Source organism: Cynocephalus volans, chromosome X (assembly GCF_027409185.1).
Source record: "Cynocephalus volans isolate mCynVol1 chromosome X, mCynVol1.pri, whole genome shotgun sequence".
In the NCBI taxonomy this organism is placed as follows: Eukaryota; Metazoa; Chordata; class Mammalia; order Dermoptera; family Cynocephalidae; genus Cynocephalus; species Cynocephalus volans.
The window spans coordinates 79,527,083-79,547,254 of NC_084478.1; the positions used below are offsets into that span (position 1 = coordinate 79,527,083).

The 20,172-nt window shown below is 51.3% G+C and overlaps 1 protein-coding gene across 5 annotated transcripts in view; it reads left to right on the forward strand.

Annotated features, from left to right (window-relative positions):
* Nucleotides 1–8,744: 8,744 nt before the first annotated feature.
* Nucleotides 8,745–20,172, forward strand: part of DLG3 (discs large MAGUK scaffold protein 3) — a 51,422-nt gene continuing 39,994 nt past the window's right edge. For 2 of the 5 annotated variants that reach the window (XM_063084207.1, XM_063084208.1), the window contains exons 1-10: nucleotides 8,745–9,101; nucleotides 12,119–12,172; nucleotides 12,433–12,483; nucleotides 12,904–13,028; nucleotides 13,240–13,409; nucleotides 13,720–13,856; nucleotides 14,194–14,338; nucleotides 14,944–15,103; nucleotides 16,719–16,875; nucleotides 17,301–17,403. In XM_063084207.1, the coding sequence (XP_062940277.1) occupies nucleotides 8,745–9,101; nucleotides 12,119–12,172; nucleotides 12,433–12,483; nucleotides 12,904–13,028; nucleotides 13,240–13,409; nucleotides 13,720–13,856; nucleotides 14,194–14,338; nucleotides 14,944–15,103; nucleotides 16,719–16,875; nucleotides 17,301–17,403 (1,459 nt within the window). The remainder of the gene's footprint in view (nucleotides 9,102–12,118; nucleotides 12,173–12,432; nucleotides 12,484–12,903; nucleotides 13,029–13,239; nucleotides 13,410–13,719; nucleotides 13,857–14,193; nucleotides 14,339–14,943; nucleotides 15,104–16,718; nucleotides 16,876–17,300; nucleotides 17,404–20,172) is intronic. The other 3 variants (XM_063084209.1, XM_063084210.1, XM_063084211.1) reach the window with 2 other exon arrangements.

Below are 20,172 nucleotides of genomic sequence, written 5' to 3' on the forward strand. Positions count from 1 at the left end.
GCTTCGGCTCTGGGGCCCCCAGCCTGTCAGGTACTGCCGGGCTTTCATCTCTCAGCACGTACCTCCCCCCACCCCCCCATCCCTACTTTTCTGTCTCCTCCCACTCGCCCAGCCTCGCAGCCCTGCAGCCTCTTCCTGCACCTCTCCACCTCACCCTGAGGACCTCCAGCGTCTCCACCCCCGCAGCCCCAACCTCCCAGCTCCCAGGCTCACAGCTACAGTCCTATAAATAACCTCAGCGTCCATCCCCATCCCCTAACCCCTTGCTCCTAGCCCCTAGCCTTGGGTACTCAGCCCTGAGCCTGCCACCGGGGAAGCACTGGACAGCCCTCTCTTCCCAGGAGGACTGGACAGCTATAGCACACTTAACCTCTATGAGGAGACTGAGACTGACAAAGACTTGAGGGAGGCAGGCCACGGGGAGCTGCTCATTGGGGTTCGGGTGCAGTTGCTCTCCGATATTTTTAGCTTCTGACTCACAGTTCCTGGCATCCGGGTTTGGGGCTAGCAGGCTGGGCTAGGGGGCTATTAATAGAGCGGAGGCACATCCCGGGCTCAGTTCAGTTTAGGAACACAGGGAGCAAGGAGCCTCCCCCTCCTGCCATCATGCCCTGTGGAGATGTGGACTGAGCCAGTGGTTGGACCAGATGCTCTCTGGCAGCCAATTACCTCAGCCTGGTATCTCTACCTTGAAACTCTTGAGGGAAAGCCCATGAGAAGACTACTGGGCACAGCTCTCCCCTGAACTTGTCATGGCCTGGGGCTCTGCTACAATGAAGCTTCGGTTGTACCAGCTGAGGGGGAAGCGACAAGTCCCAAATGAAGAGGTTATTGTGGCCACGGCTTTGGCCTGCCTGGGCCTACTCTAGGGCCAGAATGCTAGGTTGCTAGGATCAAAAGCTCCCAGCAAAGGCCCCAAAGGCCATCATAAGCTTGGGGTGTTTCAGGATGGTCCTAACAGAGGGAACACAAAGCCAGGGATCCCCAAACCAGACACAGAACTAGGAAGCTGCCAAATTCTGTGTTTACCACCGTCCGATTCTTTTTAACATTTCTTTCCTTCTTATTGAGCACTGTCCCTATTCACAGGGGTCCACAGACCTCATGATCTCTACCTTCTCTGTAGAGAAACCTAATTCAGCAAAACCACTGAGAAACTCGTCCCCAGTGAGGTATGAACAATCCTTTATATATTGCCATTCTCATGGGGCCTTTTTATTTTAATAGGCTAAAGTAAGAATTTCCTAGTGCATGCATTGGGGATGGTGGGTAAATCTTGATACCTTACTGGACTAATCAACAAAATTATTCCTACCAGCACCCAATTTGCTAGAATTCCCATTGAGTAAGAATTCACATCCACAACAGTGCCCCTCACCACCTTGCAAACCAGAAACTTCTGCCTTCAACGACACTGTCTTCGGCCCCCAGATGAAACCACATTTGGGGCAAGGATGGTAGTTTCTCTACACACAAAGGCTGGGGTCACCCAGTGAAGCTCTGTTTTCAAGAATAAGCCCAGATTATCAGACGGCAGTGGGTGCACTACCCCATCACTATCTATTTGCTGAAGGTGTGGTAGAAGGTCTCTCCTCACAAATCCTTTCTCCAACTCCTCCATCGCCTCAGTCTCAGCAAAGGCCACTCGGTCGCCTAGCAACCACAGCCACCTACAGGGTTGTGGGGCTGCTTTCCGCCCATAGGGGGCGCTTGTCTCCCTGGGGGCCTCAGTCTGGAACCCTAACAGCTGGGAGGGGGTTCCCTTGCTAAGTGTCAAAGCGTCTCAGTGTTGTTGACCTCCTCCCAGGCTTGTCAACCCAGTCCAGTCTGAGTGTCAGACAGCCTGTGGAGTGGGGAGCAGTTCGCTATGAATCTGAAGGGATTTTACTCAGATTCATTAAAAAATGGGAGGGAGGAGAAGAGAAGGAGGAAGGAAGGAAGGAAAGAAATGAGTCAAAGGGGATGGGGGCATGGGGAGGGCAGTTGGACTCTCTCTATTCACTGCAGACTTGGCAATGCTTATTCCTTAATCAGAGCAGCTCAGGGGGCCTAGGCTACAGAGGGCTATTTTACTGAGCCACTTTTAGGATGTAGAAAGGAGTCTAGCACTCTCTACTGACAAACTGCTGAGCATATAGAAGACTTTAAGCTCCTGGGTTACCAGCCTAGCCTAGATTTGGTCATTAAGAAAGAGAGTCATTCATTCATTCACTCATTCATTCAACAATAATAATTAACTAATCCACTAGGTAGCAGGTGGTGTGCTGAGTGTTCTACATTTAATACTCATAAAAACAGTATGGTTATTTCCATTTCACAGAAAAAAACTGAGTCTCAGGGAAGTAAATGTCCAAGGTCACACAACTAGTGACTGGGTTGGGTCTGATTGAACAATCACTGTGTGTCAGGGTCTAAGAATACAGAAAATGAAATATTTCTCTCTTTTTTCTCCCTAATGAACACTTAGTCACCCTTCAGAACCAAACTAAAAATGTCATTTCTTTGTGAAACTTTTCTTAAGTCCTCTTCCCTCACCCCCACAAGTCAAGTTAATAACTTGCTTTTCTGTACACCCCTCTGAAATAGCACTTTTCACAGGTATTGTAATGATCTGCTTCCATATTTCCATTTCTCTAACTTTGAGCACCTTGGTGGCTGGGACTATGTTCATTTCCACTTGGGTGTCTAATAGACATCTCAAACTCAATGTGTCCAAATCTGAACACCTGATATTTTCCCTAAAAATGACCCCTCCTAAAGCTGCCCTCGTCTCAGTCAGTCAATGGCAATTTCACCTTTCAGTTGCTCTGATAAAAGATCCTTGGAACCATAACTCATATCCAGTTAGTCAGCAAATCCTGTCAGCTCTCCCTTCAAAACACACCCAGAATCCAAACACTTCTCATCACCTCCAGTGCTACCACCCTGGTCCAAGCCACAATCACCTTTCAGCTTGATCACTTCAGTAGCCTCCTGACTGGTCTCAATGCTTCCACCCTTGCCCCCTGTGGCCTATTCTCCACAAAGAAGCTAGACCAACCCTGCTAAACCCAAGTCACATCATGTCAGTTCTCTGCACAAAACCCTCCAATGGCTCCCCATTTCTCTGAGACTAAAGCCAAAATCCTTATGATGGTTTACAAGGCCGTACATAATCTGGTTCCCTGTTAAATCTCTGATCTCATCTTCTGGTACTCTCCCACTCCTTCTTTCCATTCCAGCCATTTGGTCCTCCTTGCAGTTTCTTGAACAAGCCAAATACATTCCTTACCTAGGACATTTGTACTGGCTGTTCCCTTACTAAGTTTATTCTTCTGCATAGCTCACTTCCTCACTTCTCTCAAATCTTTGCTCAGGTGCCATGTTCTCAACTTTGCTCAAATGCCTACCCTCACCAACTTGTTTAAGATTCCCTCTATTCTGGGCCGAGCCCGTGGCGCACTTGGTAGAGTGCGGCGCTGGGAGCACTGCGACGCTCCCGCCGCGGGTTCGGATCCTATATAGGACTGGCCGAGTGCCGGTCACGAAAAGGACAAAAAAAAAAAAAAAAAAAAGATTCCCTCTATTCTAATTTTTATTTTACAGCAAACAGAGGGTATAGAGGAACAAGATAAATGACACCATGAGGAAAAAAAAAGATAAATCCAGAATGTAGGATATCCTACAAAACAACTGACTTGTACTCTTCAAAAAGTCAATGTAATTTTTTGTTTGTTTGTTTTTGGGTTTTTTTTGTTTTTTAAAAGATGACCGGTAAGGGGATCTTAACCCTTGGCTTGCTGTTGTCAGCACCACGTTCATCCAGTGACCTAACCGGCCATCCCTATATAGGATCCGAACCCATGGCCTCCCGAGTGAGTCACGGGCCGGCCCCAATGTAATTTTTTGAAAAGATGGGGAGCTTCCAGTTCTGGACCCAGTTGGAATAGACACACTTTGCCGTATTCCTTGCACTAAGTACAGCTAAAACCCTGGACATTGTATATAAAACAAACATAAGAAGATTCTGAAATAAAGAGAAAAGGACACACTGACTAGGATCCCAGTGACCTGGGTTTTCTTGTTGCCTTATATATCCCAGACTGGGTGCTGGAGAAGCCAGCAGCCTGGAAATGTCAATGGGCACAGACCAAAAAAAGCCCCAATAAGAGCCTGCTCTCTCTAGCCAAAAGACCAGCAAGTGGGCAGCTTAACCAGAAAGAAAACTCTTAGACAATAACTGCCCCACTGCAACCAAACACCACAGAGAAAAACTGCAGCTCCACTCAGGCCAGCAAAGGCTAAGTAGAGAACCTAGACTTTCACTCTGGCCAGGCTCCCCCATACTCTCTGGGGTGGTGTCAGAGAAGACTGAGTAGAGAGCCTGGACTTCCATCCCTGCAAGGTAATAAGGCCTCCCTCCCTGCTGGATGGTGTCAGAATGTCAGAAAAGGTCCAATGGAAAGTCAGGACTTTTACCACAACACATCATTAATGAGATGGCTACCCCGCCCTTCCTCCCCTCCCACAACTCTGTTCCACCCTCCTGACTATGGTGTCAGTGGAAGCTGCCTGGGGAACAGTAAAGAGGCACTTCAACCCCTCCCAGCCAGAGAGACATCCCTCGAGGCCTAGTAGAAAGCTGGAACTTCCACCCCTGACAAGCAATAAGGAGGAGCCCCTGCCTCATATATCAACCAAGGCCAACGGGGGGACTTAGACTTGAATCCCTACCCAGCAGTAACCAGTCAGTGGCCCCTACCTTTGATGGCAATGGTGTCAGAAGAAGCCAACCAAAAACAAAATATTTAAATAAAATCCAGAGTCTCTTAACATAATATCCAAAAATTCCCAGGATGCAATAAAAAATTTCCCATCATACCAAAACCCAGGAAAGCCTCAACTTGAATGAGAAATCAACAGATGCCAATGCCAAGTTGACAGAGGGGTTTCAATGTCTGACAAGGATTTGAAAGCAGCTAGCATTTAAAAAGAATGCTTTGATGAACAATTATAAACAAGAGTGAAAAATAAAAAGTAGAAAGCCTTGGCAAAGAAAAAGATATTAAATAGAATTAAATAGAAATTTTAGAACAGATGAGTACAATAACTTAAAAACTCGGTGGATGGGCTCAATAGCAGGATGGAGAGGACAGAAGAAAGAATCAGTGAAGTTGAAGATAAAACATTAGCAATTTTCAATCTGAACAACAGTGAGAAAATAGACTTAAAAAAAAATGAACAGAGCCTCTGGGACGTGTGGGTACTATAACAAAAAAAAGCCTAACATTTATGTCATTAAAGATCCAGAAGGAGAGGAGAAAGAGGATAGGGCTAAAAAAAGTACTCAGAAAATGTCTGAAAATTTCCTAAACTTGGCAAAAGACATAAACCTACAGGTTCAAGAGGCTGGACAAAGCTCAAACAGAATAAACTCAAAGAAATCCACACCAAAAACATCATAATCAAACTTCTGAAAACTAAAGACAAAAAAAACTTGAAAGCAATAAGAGAGAAACACCTTACCTACGGGGGAAAAACAATCCAAATGTTAGTGGATTTCTCATCAGAAATGGTGGAGGCCAGAAGTGGCACAACATACTTCAAGAGCTTAAAGAAAAGAACTGTCAAACATGAGTGCTGTATCTGGTGAAAATATCCTTCAGAAATGAGCAGGCAATTAAGACATCCTCAGTCAAAGGAAAACAGAGAATTTGTCAACAGCTGACCCACTCCAAAAGAATGGCTAAAGGAAGTTCTCAAAACAGAAAGGAAATGATAAAAGAAGAAATCTTGGAATGTCAGGAAAGAAGAAAGAACAGAATGAGCAAAATTATGAGTAAATACAATGGACTTTCCTTCTCTTCCTCGTTGTCTAAATTATGTTTGATGGTTGACGCAACAAATATAACATTGTCTGATGTGGATCTCAATGTATGTAGAGGAAATATTTAAGATAACCATACTAAAATGGGGGAGGTTAAAGGGACTTAAAGGGAGGTAAGGTTTCTACTCTTTCCCCAACCTGGTAAAATGATGACACCAACATATCTTTGTGATGATGAAATAGTTCTGTATCTCGATTGCAGTGGTTTTTATGGGAATCTCCACCTGTGGTAATATGGCGCGGAACTATACACACATTGTATCAATGTCAATTTCCTGGTTTTGATATTGTACTATAATCAGGTAAGATGTAATCATTGGGGGAAACTGCACGAAGGGTAGACAAGTCCTCTCTGTAGTATCTATGCAACTTCCTGTAAATTTATAATTATTTCAAAGTATGGACCAGTTAGCCGCAAAACAAACAAAAACAGTTTTTTAAAAAAACAGTGAGGCTGTTCTAAGACTAAAAGTGATTAAAGACACAAATGCAATGTGAAAACCTTGATTAGATTCTGGTTTGTAAAAATATAAAAGGCAAATTTGGTGAACTTAACATATAGGCTGAACATTAGATGATATTAGATAATATAAATTATTTTTATTTTTCTTAGGTATCATAATAATATTGTGGTTTTGAGGGAGAATGTCTTTATTCCCAAGAGATGTATGCTGAAATATTTAGAGGTGAAATGTGATGAAACTTACATTTAAATGGTTCAGAAAAAGTGTAGATACATAGGTAGATAGATGGATGGAGCAAACATTACCAATTGCTGACTCAATGAGGGCAGTGGTGTTCATTGTTCTATTCTTACAAAATTTTTGTATGCTTGCAAATTCTCATCTTAAAAAGTGTTGGAGGGGATATATGGAAGACAGAAGTGTAACAGCAAGTATAGTAAAATATTCATGAGAATCCAGGTGGTGGCTTATTGGGTGTTCACTGTAAAAGTCCTTCAATTTTTCTGTATGCTTGAAATTTTTCATCTTAAAATGTGGGGGTAAAAAAACTTGAAGAAAAGAGATCACAACCTGGTGTCCTCCCCTAGCATTACCAATCCACCTTACTGTGCTCTACTTCTTTATTTTTCTTACAATGCTTATTACTATATATACTATATAATTTCCTGATTTATTATGCTTATTTATGTCTGTGTCCTTTCACTAGAATGTAAGCTCCCTGAGGGCAGAGATTTGTTCTGTTCTGTTTTCTGCTATATCCCCAAATCCTAGAATGGTGTCTGGTACATAGTAGGTGCTCTATGAATATTTGTTGAATTAAGAATGAATCTCTGTATCCTTAGAACCAAGGTCAAGGTCTTGCACAGAATAGATGATCAATGAATGTTTACTGAATTGAACTGAAGTCTAAGTTCTGCAGGAGAACTTAGAATAGACCAAATGTACTAGAGTGGTTCAGAGTATTCTCTGAAGTCAATATACTTCATTTAAGTACTCTGCCGTCAAATGGCCAGAATTTGCATCCTGATTCTGTCACATCCAGCTGTGTTACCTAGCTGTGTTAACCTCTCCGAGCCTCAATTTCTCATTGGTAAAATTAAGATAATAATAGCACCACCTTGGTAGGGCTTTTGTTTGCATGTAAAGCAGTTAGGACTTTGTAAAGACTCAATAATTGGTAGTAAAATACAAAACAAGAATGACAAAAAGATAGAGTCTTTCTGGTATGTCATTCTTCCTCCATCCCCCAACATGCTGAGCCTCAAGAGATGTCCTTGGGCAGGTTTTCCCAAGTTTTTCTCCAGACCTACGGAATGGTTTCTCTCACTTCATATCTCTTGTTACCTTTCCACCAGTCCTGACTCTCTTTCCTCTTGGCATCTTAAACCTCCTTCCCCTATCATAACCATGTCAGGGTGGAGTGGAGGAGACAGGGGTTTATGGACCAGAGACAAAGACTTAGAGCTTTCTGTTACTGCCTGTTCTAGGGTTGAGTCCCTCACTAGTGATGGAAGAAGGTCAAGTGTGAGGTTGTAGTCATTTCGGGGCCTAGAGGTTGTGAGAACACTAGTCCTGAGGAGGAGGCATTGACAGGAGAGTGGGCCTCATGTGCTGCCCTCTTCCTTGCTCCCCTGTAGGGGAGAGCACCTCCCTCGCGCTGCTCCAACGTCCTTTCGGTCGGTTCTGCTGCCTTAAGTCTTTACTTCTGGTGACCCCAGCTCAGAGCAAGCCGGGGACCCATTGAGCATCTCCCTGAAACTCCCTCTTGCAAGTGGGGTAGGGTGGAGTAGGGGGAGGACGGGCTGAAATTGTGGATATGAGGGCACGAGATCGGGTGCCTGAGCTCTGCTGTGGCCCAAGTCCTCTGCCCCCACCCTAGGGTCAGCGGAACCCCAGTAATCTGGGAGCTGGGGCTAACCCTGGGGGCGCTACTGCCTCTGTTCCTTTAAGGAGCGGCCGTTTAGCATTCCTGCCACTGCCGCTGCCGCTGCCTGATTCTGTGCCCTGATTGGTTGGAATCAACTGAGAAGGGAGTCAGGGAGAGATGCTCTTGACTCCACTCAGATCCATCCTGGGGACCGGAGCAGAAGCGGTCCTCGCAGCACCCAGCCTCTGCCTGGGCTCCCGCTTCTTCTTTGCCGCTGGGCCTCGGCCCAGGAGCCACGACGGGCGACACGGAGCCACCAGTGCTGGAGGGGGAGCCGTGGGTGCGGGGCAGTGTGGGGGCTGAGGCCCCGGGACGCCCGCCCGGCCCCAGGCCCCGCTCCGCCCGGGCTCCCCCACGGGTCCCCCCCCCCTCCTGGTCCGAGCAGTGTGAGTGTGCCCGGGAGCCCGGCGGCGGCGGCGGTGGCGGCGGCGGCGGCGGCGTGGAAACCGGCGTGGGCTGGGGGGTCCGAGCAGCGGGGGGCAGTGCCATGCACAAGCACCAGCACTGTTGTAAGTGCCCAGAGTGCTACGAGGTGACCCGCCTGGCCGCCCTGCGGCGCCTCGAGCCTCCCAGCTACGGGGACTGGCAGGTGCCCGACCCCTACGGGCCAGGTGGGGGCAATGGGGCCAGCGCGGGTTATGGGGGCTACAGCTCACAGACCCTGCCCTCGCAGGCGGGGGCCACCCCCACCCCTCGTACCAAGGCCAAGCTTATCCCCACCGGCCGGGATGTGGGGCCAGTGCCCCCTAAGCCAGTCCCGGGCAAGAGCACCCCAAAACTCAACGGCAGCGGCCCAAGCTGGTGGCCTGAGTGCACCTGTACCAATCGGGACTGGTATGAGCAGGTATGGACCAGCGGAAGGGGGGCGGTGGGGCAACCTGGAAAGGCTGGAGAATGGGGGCCTAGAGGCCTCGGGTGCAGCAAGGGTTGCTGGGGCTCCAAGCCCATGGACCCTGAGCCCTAGCATTGCAGCTGGGCAGAGAGGCGGATGGAAATGTGTGGTTCTCTGTGTGTGTCTGTTTGGGGGGGTCTCCATTTGGAGGGCATTGGGAGGAGCTGTGTGTGTCAGGGAGTGAAGGTATGGCGGAGGAGCACATTTTCCTGTATGGGGGATTGGGTTTGTCTCTGTGCGGGGGTTTGGCAGTGTCTCTGTGTCTGGCAGGGGGCGGGAGGTTCTGCGGGGGCTGTGTGTGGTGTGTGTCTCCACAGGAAGGGAGGAGGGGGCATGGTGCTTTGCATGGGGGGACATATGTGTGTATTTGTATGTTGGGGTGTGTGGAGGAAGGCAATGGAGCTCCCATGAATCTATGTAGGGGAGCCCATGTGCCCAGCTTCCTGAGCTTCATCCGTGGATGCCATGAGTCCCTCTCTGTCCCAGTCCCTTTGTGTGTGAATGTGCACATGGACGTGTGAGGATGTCTCTCTCAATGTGGAGGTGTCTCTGTAGATGAGGCTGCAAGGATCAATGTGTTTGCCTGTGTGTGTGTGGCTACATGTATATTATGTGTGTGAGCATGTGGCTGCAAGAGTGTTCATGCGTGTGCTTGTGTGTGCCTCTGTGCATTTGTGTGTGTGTGGTGTCCCTGGTGAGAGGCGCTTGACAGGCAACGGAAAGGAGGGAGAGGAGGCAAGAGACACGTCCCAAGCAAGGCTGAGAGGCTGCTGAGAGGACGGGCTCTTTTGTCCAAGCAGCTCTGAAGTGTATGTGTTGGGGTGGGGGTTGGGGGGCACTGAAGCAAGCTTCCTAGCTCCAGAGCAGGCATGGTGCCTGGAGCCAGGCAAGGGGCAGCTGCCCCGGTGCAGGGACTGGCCCCCAGTGGGGCATGTTTTCCTTGGATACCCCCAGATGTGGGAGAGCTTAGCCCCCAGCCCTGACTTGGCACAGCTTGGGAGCCCCTGGGTGCCGGGCACAACTCTGGCTTCCACTCCCAGCCTAAACTGCCAGCTTAGAAAATGGAAGGAGCATCTGTGGGAGAAGCAGCAAAATGGAGGCTGGGCCGGCAGAGCCAGGTCCCTGGCAGGCATGGCGGAGGACCTGTCTGGTTATCCAACTCTGCAGCTCCCAGGGTATGGAGAGAAGAGGAGAAGGCTTTGCTGTTGAGGGTAGTTGCTGACTGCCCTAAGCTAGTGACCGTTCTGGTTGCTTCTGTCCTCCTCTGGGGATAGGATGTGCTCTCACTCAGAAGCAAAGGAGGGGACTTTCTGGGAGAGGAGTCCTCGGTTCTGGCCTTCTGTCTGTCCACAACTTACTGCTTCCCATGTCCCTTGCCTTGGCTCCTTGCCCTCTCCAGCGAGTGCCCCTCTCTCCTTGCCCCTTTGTCCTGGGGCCCTCCCCCTGCAAACACCCTCTCATGCTTGTCCTGCCCAGCTGAGAGATGGGTGCCAATCCCAGGGCTGGGCCAGTTGGCCAAGATTTCTTTGCCAGGGCTGGTCCCTGGATGGCTTCTAGCTCTGGGAGCGAGGTCCCTGAGTGAGAGTGGGGTAGGAGCTGGAAGATGGACTACTGGGAGCCAGGAGCCTCTAGGTACCATTCAAGCTGGGTTGAGGCGTGGCTTGTCACATGTAGGCACACATGGTATACCAGATGCATACAAGAGCTGCATAGGTGTCTTTTTGCCTGTGTGGCTGTTGCATGGTACCTTAGGCATCTGTGCTGGTTTCGGTCTCTGAGGAGCCATTGATTCTTCCTCCTGGGATCGGGGATCAGGGTGAGGCTACAGCTGCAGTCCTTCCACCAACCCCCCGGGCTGCAGGGCATGAAGTCCTGGGGCCAGACCCACAAATGGTGGAAGCATGACTAGCCAGCCCTCTCCCCCTCTCCTCTGCTTCTTGACGCCAAAGCTGTGTGGGGTGGAGGTGGGAGGGGGGAAGCTGAGCAGAGCATGTGGAGGAGCCCCCACCCTGGGTTTCCACCTCTCCTCTTTTGAGGAGGAGACCAGGAGTCAGGAAAGGGACAACACAGCCAGAGAAAGATGGGGAGGGGTGCCAGGATACTTGGGGAGAGAGGCAAGAGGGCTTCTTTTCTTGGGGATGAGAGTGGGAGCCAGGGAGCAGATGCTACTTGACTGTCCAGAATCTCATTTTCACTTGACAAAATGGCCACAAGTATGTCCTGTCTGGGAGGCCACCTCTGTGGTTGGTCAAGCCAACCCGCTGTTTTCAACCCCTTCCCTTGCCTCTCCTCCTGTGGCTACCATGTGTTGAAGACCACAGACCCTGATCTGTCTGTGGGTCATCAATTTCTCCCTCAGGGGGAATCTTGTCCACCCTGCCTCCTGTCTCTCCTGTCAGAGGCTTTGCCTCTGACTCCTGACCATATCCCACCCTAGCTTTTTCTGCTGGAAAACAAAGGGTTCAGGACCAAAAGTCCCTTGGTAGAAAATGAATTGGGACTTTGACTCCTTCTGCCTATTTGAAGAATTGGGTTACTGGAACCACAAAAGGAGGTGTAGAATGAGGGTTCATGAGGTACTCTGAAGGGGACAACTTTCCTTTTTCCCATGCTAGGGGAAGGGGACAAGTGACTAAAATATCAGTGGCCTTGACACTTGCTTTAATCAAAAGAACCCCTGGAGACCAGGTTCTAGCCCTTGCTCTGCCACTAACTCCCAGTGTGCCCTTAGGCATATCCCATGTTCTCTCTGGGCCTCAGTGTCACCATCTGTCACATGAAGAGGGTTAGACAAGATGGTTTCTTCTGTCCTTCCAGGTCTGACATGGTGGAAATCTATGATCCCTAAGTCGGGGAGAGCTATGGTTCAAAAGGGGAGGGGTTTCCTGTCCAGGCTACTGGGTACCCCCTATGGATGTGGCATGCGGCATGGTCTGCCCGTCATGCTCCATCTCTGCCATCCCCCTTAGGCCAGCCCTGCACCCCTCCTAGTGAGCCCCGAGGCCCTGGAACCCAGCCTCTCGGTGAGTGCACCACTGGCTGGCTCAGTTTCAGACAATTGATCTGGGCTAAATGAGCAGCTGGGTTTGGCCTGATATGGTTGGAAGCAAGGGGAGGGGAGTGGCCTCCTTGGGGGCAGCACGTTCCCATCTGTGGCCAAGAGGTGCCCTGGGGCGTACTCAGGCTCTCCTACTCTGTGGGAGTGGGGGAGGAGGCTGTTTGATGGGGGCAGATGGCCGCAAGGGCAGGAGGCACTGAGGGAACTGCCCGTGTCTTCCCCTAGGTGAATGGCAGTGATGGCATGTTCAAATATGAGGAGATAGTACTTGAGCGGGTGAGTGTGCCAGTGGGGAAAGGAGGAAAGGGGAGGAAAGGGTTGGAGCCAAGAGAGGAGAGGGCCCTGAACCTCAGTTTCAAGATTCATGGGGGGACCTGCATTGGGAGGATGGGGAAACAGTGGTCCTCAGAGGCCACATCACTGCATCAATCAATCAACCCACTAACAAATAGTAATTGACCTTGCTCTCTGAGACCTGGGGAATTGAGGAGAGGATGGGTTTGCTGGGGCCACCCTGCCAGAATGGTCAGCACAGGCTGGGAAACTGCCAGGTTTCTGACGAATGTGCCCCAGTCTGCCATGGCGCCTTCTGAAGCCTGGAGAACCTGCTCTGGGATGCAGGGGGAGCTGGGTGCCTGGAACCCTCCTTTGTGTCCTCAGAGTGAACAGACTGTGCCCTTCCATCCCCTTCTCCAGGGCAACTCCGGTCTGGGCTTTAGTATCGCTGGTGGCATTGACAACCCCCATGTCCCTGATGACCCTGGCATCTTTATTACCAAGATCATCCCTGGTGGAGCAGCTGCCATGGATGGGAGGCTGGGGTGAGATGGCCTGGAAGCAGGGTTGTGGGTGGTAGGGGCAGGGTGGAGATGAGGGGAGGAGGGCCAACCTGGCAGGATGACCATTCTATTAGATCTGAGAAGGGGAGGGGGAAAGAAGAAAGGAGGAGGGGAGAGGAAATGAGTAGGAAGAAGCAAGAGAATGGGTGGAGGGGCGGTGGCGCAGTGTCATGCCTCTTGGGCTTCCCCGCAGGGTGAATGACTGTGTGCTGCGGGTGAATGAGGTGGACGTGTCAGAGGTGGTGCACAGCCGGGCCGTGGAGGCGCTGAAGGAGGCAGGCCCTGTGGTGCGGTTGGTGGTGCGGAGACGACAGCCCCCACCAGAGACCATCATGGAGGTCAACTTACTCAAAGGGCCCAAAGGTGTGGCCCTCCAGGTTCCTGTGCTCTAGCCAGAGCCTCCCCAGCCCCAGGTCCCGGCTGGTCCCATAGGGAATGGAAGGGAATGGCTTTACTCCTTGCCTGACTCCCCTGGTTCCAGATCAGTCTTCTTTCTTGACCTTAGGTCTCCTCCTTACTGACCTCAGGATGGCAGCCTAGTATTTGGGATCCCTAGGGAAAGTTTCTGTGGTGCCAATGGGTTGGCTGGGTGAGGGGGGTTGGATTTAGGATTGAGTGAACACTGTAACCTCTCCTTGTGGCCCTCTCCCACTCCCTGCTGGCTCCTGCCCAGGCCTGGGTTTCAGCATTGCTGGGGGCATTGGCAACCAGCACATCCCAGGAGACAACAGCATCTATATTACCAAGATCATCGAGGGGGGTGCTGCTCAGAAGGACGGACGCCTACAGATTGGGGACCGGCTGCTAGCGGTGAGACAGCCTTCATGGGGATGCCCAAATGGTAGGGTGGGGAGAGGAGCTCCATCACCTTCTCACTCCACCTAAACCTCACTCAGGGACAAGGTATCATGGGAAAATTCAGGAGTATCATCTGAGTTGTATTTACCCAGATACCAAGGCCGTTCTTTCTGTGGCTGGGTCTCCCTCACCTGCCCTACCCTTACGTCCTGTCTCTCTGCTCCTCATAGCACTATACCTGGGCCTCTGTTAGCGCACTGCTGAATTTCACTGAAAGGGCACCCATCAGGGTTCCCTGGAGAGGCCTTCCCTTCTCCCAAGTCCTAGCCTGAGGCCTCTCCTCTTCTAGGTGAACAATACTAATCTGCAGGATGTGAGGCATGAGGAAGCTGTGGCCTCACTGAAGAACACATCTGATATGGTCTATCTGAAGGTGGCCAAGCCAGGCAGCCTCCACCTCAACGACATGTATGCTCCCCCTGACTATGCCAGCAGTACGTACTCATCGGCCCCTGTCCCTGGCCTGAAGCCCTGCCCCCTGGTTTTTGGAGGGGAAGAAATTCATACCGCTTGTTAGCAAGCACAGAGGACAGTGCTCAGAAGAACTGAGTCCAGCTCCCGGCTCTGTCCCTTAGGGCTGGGTGCCCTTGGACAAGTCCCTTTCACCTGTCTTTAGTTTCCTCTTTGGCTAAAAGGAGCTAATGATATATGTGCTGCCTTCCTCATAGGAGTGCTGCAAGGATCAAATGAGATCATGGACAAGAAAGCTCTTGGAAAACTGTATTAAGCTATAGAGATGTGAGGGATTATTATTAGTCACACCTCTGGTCATGCCTTTCTTTGTAGACTGCCTTGACTTCAGCTCTTTCTAAGACTCACAGGAGTGAGCCCAGGATTTAGAAAGGGACTGCGGAGGAGGAACCCTGGGGGGTGGGGGTGGGGGGGAATGGATGGAATGGGAAGGAGCAGCCTGAGGAATCAGTATCCATTGGTCTCTTTTGCACCAGAAGTGGGGTGTGAGGAAATCCTTGGAGGGGGTCGGGGTAGAGTACCTGCCTGGAATGGTCTCTGAACTCTTCTCTCCCTTTCATGATTCCAGCTTTTACTGCCTTGGCTGACAACCACATAAGCCATAATTCCAGCCTGGGTTATCTCGGGGCTGTGGAGAGCAAGGTCAGCTACCCTGCGCCTCCTCAGGTTCCCCCCACCCGCTACTCTCCTATTCCCAGGCACATGCTGGCTGAGGAGGACTTCACCAGGTAAGACCCCGCCCCATTCGTCCTACCTAGAGATAGATGGGGAGGAGAAGAAGCTATTTCTGGCCGTTTCATTCTACTTGTAGTATGGCAAAGAAGAGGATAAGGCCCTCATCACTATAGGCTTCGGGGTCTAGGGCCCTCTCTCAGCCCTTGGGGCCCTAGAGAGGGACAGAGGTGGCCGCAGGAACAAGTTCTACCATCAGGGGGAGTGCCGAGTGAATGGCCCCATCTGAAAGTGCAGATAAAGGGTGGGGTGGAGCTTTAGGGGGCTGAGGAGGTGAGGGCTGCGGGGTTTCCCGCTCTGGGGTAGTTGCAGCCCCCTCTACTGCAACCGTTCCAGATTAGAGGAGAAAGCAGTTCAGCTGGTGGGCTCGGTGGGATTCTGAGAGGCTGACCGGCCGGGTGGCCTCGCGGGCAACTGCCCCGCCCCACACTGGCGGCAGCGGCGGAGGCTGCGCCCCGCCTTGGAACTGGTCGGGCCGGCCGGGGTTCCGGGGGACAGGTTTGCGGGGTGGGGCCTGGCAGGCTGCTGGGCAGGCTGCAGTGGAGCCGGAAGGGTAGGCGGACGGGGGAGAGCCAGAGGAGCCATGGAGAGGGCCCGCAAGTTCTCAGGCTCCGGCTTGGCCCTGGGCTTGGGCTCAGCCTCGGCTTCGGCCTGGAGGAGGGCTTCGCAGAGGTGGGCCTGGCCGCTCCGCTCCCTGCGGCCCGGAGGGGATACCAGGTAGGAACGGATGGCTGTGATGAAGAGCGTTCAGGGCTCAGGGAGGGAGCCTCGAACCCGAAACTGGGAGCAAGAAAGGAGGAGTCTTGCTTGCGGCTTGGGGCTCCTCCGATAAAAGATGCTTGTAATAAATGAAGGCGGTGAACTGGGAGAGTGTGCTGGGAGTTGGGTTGTATAGATATACCTGTGTGGCTGTTTGTTCTCACCTGATGACACTGACCATTTACAGAGGAGTTCCTTCGATGTGGTTAGTTTTAGTCGAAATTTTCATGTGCTTGGCTCCTCTCTTCAATTTGACTCCTAAGCTGCTTTTTGGGACCTGGGATTTCTTTATCTGTCTCCCACATCACCTAGCAGGGGTACACAGTGGTAGCTGCTGACTAAATATGTTGTTGGGGAAGGTAGGAGGGGGTCATAGTTGGTGGGTGGAATTTTGAGACTGCAGAGGAGCATGTGTAAAGTGAGTTTGCACATCTTGTGGATGGTGAGTGCAATCAACCCCAGGGTGATTCTCCCGCCCCTAACTGGTTCCTCTTCTTGTGGCCCAGGGTTCATCAACAGGTTGATAGGATAGGACCAGTGAGTGGGCTCTGAGATTTGGTCTTTAGAGTTCAGGGTAGGGGTCTGTTAACCTGACAGAGTAGAGGACTGTCCACTGGGAAGTTGACTCCAAGCCCTCAGGAAGAAGGGAGGAAAGAGGAACTGAAACTTGGCACCTGGCATAAAACAGCAGCCAAGCAGGTTTCAGGAGACGAAGGGAGGAACAGGGTATCATACATAGGGACCCAAGTCCTTACTCCGTGCAGCAAATATGGGCCTTGTTCCAGGCTGCACCTCACAGGGACAATAGTTCATATCTACCTTACCCTGACCCCTCCACTCCTTTCCCACCAGAGAGCCCCGCAAGATCATCCTGCACAAGGGCTCCACAGGCCTGGGCTTCAACATCGTAGGAGGAGAGGATGGAGAAGGCATTTTTGTCTCCTTTATCCTGGCGGGAGGCCCAGCTGACCTGAGTGGGGAGCTGCGCAGGGGAGACCGGATCTTATCGGTGAGGAGACAAAGGAGGGGTGGGAGGATGGGAGCTTTGCCAGTCTAAAAGGGAGGAGGGGAGACCTTGCTTCCTCCAGGGAATGCTTCTTGAGATGAGGGAAGGGCTAAGAACTGGAAAAAACATTTTGTCACCATACGACGTGTCCTTAATAAGGGACAGGGACCAAGACCAGACTTATCCTTGAGGAGGAAATGAATGTCTCTTGGATCTTAACCCTGATTGGCATTTGACATACACAAAGATAATTATTACACTAGAGATGTCATATCCTTTAGGTCTTATTTTAGGGGCAAAGTTGGAATACCGGGAAAGGCCTCCAAATAGGCTTAGGGATGGGCTACCCATCTCCCTCTCCTAACTGCTAGAACAGAAGACTCCCTTTCTTGCTTTTGGGGTGGCTCATTGCTTCTCTCTTTGGACAGGTGAATGGAGTGAACCTGAGGAATGCAACTCATGAGCAGGCTGCAGCTGCTTTGAAACGGGCTGGCCAGTCAGTCACCATTGTAGCACAGTACAGACCTGAAGGTAGGAGAACGGAAGGTGGGAAAAGATGATGTGGGAGAGTTTAGACTTTTACTAAGTGTTGGCTTTTTGCTATCATAGGTAACAAAGCCATTTAACCAGGTCCCTTCTACCTTAGTGCACTAACCTCTTCCTCTCTCCTTTTTCTTCTGGGTAGGGGTTGGTTTGGGCGCTTGGGAGCATTAATCAAGTCTGTACTCAGAGCTTGCTGATCAGGGCCGCAGTGCAGCAGAAGGCCAGTAGTGGGCAGCAGCCTACGGGAAGAAGCACAGAGATTAGGGCAACTGGAAAAAGGGGAGGCGGAGGGCTCAGAGGCGAAGACAGGAACTGTGTGCCATGAAAAAGGAGAGCAGCTCTTGGTTAGAAGGACCTCAGGGAGAAGAGATCCAACCTTTTAAGAGATCTTGGACCAAACCTCTATGACACCCCCTGCCCTCCATACCTCTCCCCTCACCTAGATATCGTGAAAGACCCATAAACGCGCTGAAAAGGTGATTCTGTGCTCTTGGGTTAGGGGGATAGGGAGCGACGGGTGGCCGTCTTTGTATTCTCAGTGAGCAGTCCGCTGGCTGGGACGAGTGGGCGGGGCTGGTTATGCAAATGGCGCTTGCGATCGCCAGGGGCCAGCCGAGTCCCAGGTGCCGAGGTGAGCTGCGAGAAGGCGCGCCCCAGCCTGCCGGCCGGCGGAATAACCATTGACCGGCCAAGCGCGGCCTCCAGCCGCACGCCCCGCCCCCTGACCCAGGCGGAGGGCGGCGGGCGCCCCTCCTTCCCCCCTTGCGCGCCTCGGGCGTCTCCTCCTCCTCCCCCTCCCCCTTCTTGCCTCCTCCCCTCCTCCCGCGCGCCCCGCTTTGTGTCCGTGGTCTCCCGCGCGGGACGGAGGGACTGGCTGGAGGTGGCGCTTTTTCAGCACTAGACCTGGACTCCGACCGGGCGCCAGGTGAGGTGGGGCGGACGGGGGTCAGGCTCCCTCGCAGTCCCCCCTAGCCTCTCCACGGTTCTGTTCTCAGCCTCTTTTCCAGCACGGCGCCCCACTCTGCGCTCTCTCCTAGTGCCTTCGCCGCGTGCCCACAGCCCCCTTCTGAGCCCCTTCTGAGGGCCCCTCTCGAGTCCCGGGGAGCGCCACAGGGTGCTGAGCCCGCTCTCCCTCCACTGGGCCCTGGCTGGCCTTCACTTCTTTGCCATCACCTCTCCCCCCACGAACCGTGCCCCTTCTCGCCCCAGGGCCTCAGTCTTGCCCGCAGCCTCCCTCCTGCCGGCTGCTGCGCCCCCAGCAGCTCCCTATTCCCTTTCCCCAGAGGATTTCCCCTCCCCCCACACGCATTTCTCTACCCAACCTGGCTACCTCTGAGAACAGCCGAGGTTGGTTTAGTATTCTCCTGTCCCCCGCTCTTTTTAGTTTGCAAGGGTTTTAGACTGTCCCCAACTTCTTTCACCTCCTCCTCCCCTTTGTAAGCCCGGCCTTTGTCCCTTAGGGCTGCAGCGCCTGGGCTTCTGGGACACCTAGGCCTGGACCGGTAACCAGGGTGGAGGAAGTGACCTCTTCCTGGCAGGTGCTCTGCTTCCTTGGTGAGAAGGGGACAGGCAGGTAGCCCTGTCACCAAGCTAAGAGGGATCGGAAGCGCCTACCTTTGTCCTTTCCGCCCCCTCCCCCCAGGCTCAGTCAGTGCCTCAGATCGTGAAGGGAAAGAAGAGAGTGCCCGCCACCTTTTGCACGAGGCTCTTTTGATGGAGGGCAGAAGTGTACGGACTAACAGGAGAGCTTGTTGGTCTGAGATAATGGGAAAGAGGGATGCAAATAACTTCGAGTCATTTTTCTCCATGTTTGGTGTTCAGCTAACTGACGAGGAACGCACTTTAGGGTGATCTTATGATTTATACGTGTGCTGTTGGCATCTCAGTAATAGAGCTAAATGTCTGATTTTTATCGGCAACTAATATTTATCTGTTTCATGCCCACAACTTAGACAACATAGGTTCTACAAAGGAAATGGTTTCTCTTGCGTATTTGTGTGTGTGTTTGTAGGAGAAATTGATGTTTCTTTCGGTTTTGCTCTCAGATGTTGGGCACATGGAAACAATACTGTGAATTTGTCTGGTGGTAGTATGTTGGAAACTGGTGATTACATATTTCTATGACTTTTGTTGGGGGAATGCAACTGGTTTGCATAAAAAGCTGCAAGTTGCCCAGGGTAAGGGGATTCCTGCAGTATTTATTGCTCTCTGAGCATATTTCTGAGAGTTTATAATGTAGGCTGAGATGCTGTCTTACGTTAGGTCTTTCTACCACTTTCTAAACAGGGCCCTTCTTCTCAGGATTTAGTTGAACCACTGTTGTTAAGGCTCTGCCACTCCAATTTAATTTTTCTTTGGTTTGATAAATCCAACAGGGCCCCAACATGTAAAAGCTTTTTTTTTTTCCATTTGAAAATGGACCCTTGGAGACTGGTCCAGAGGGACTGTCAAGCATACCATGTTGGGCTCAGCATTTTCTTTGATAAAGTGCTAGTTTTAAAAAATAAGGACTCCATGTTGATCATTTTATAAATATATTAAGTACAGTTCTTTGGAGAATTGCATCACGATGGGTATTTACAAAATGAATAATCCAAATATATGTCTGTCGGCAAAAATGGCAGAGACTTTGCATGTTATTGGCCAAGTAAGTGTTCGTTATTTGGATTTTTTTCACATAGAATGTGAGAGCTGGAAGGGATCACGTAGTCAAACCCCATACTGCGCAGACTGGAACAGTGACAGGAGAGCCAGGAC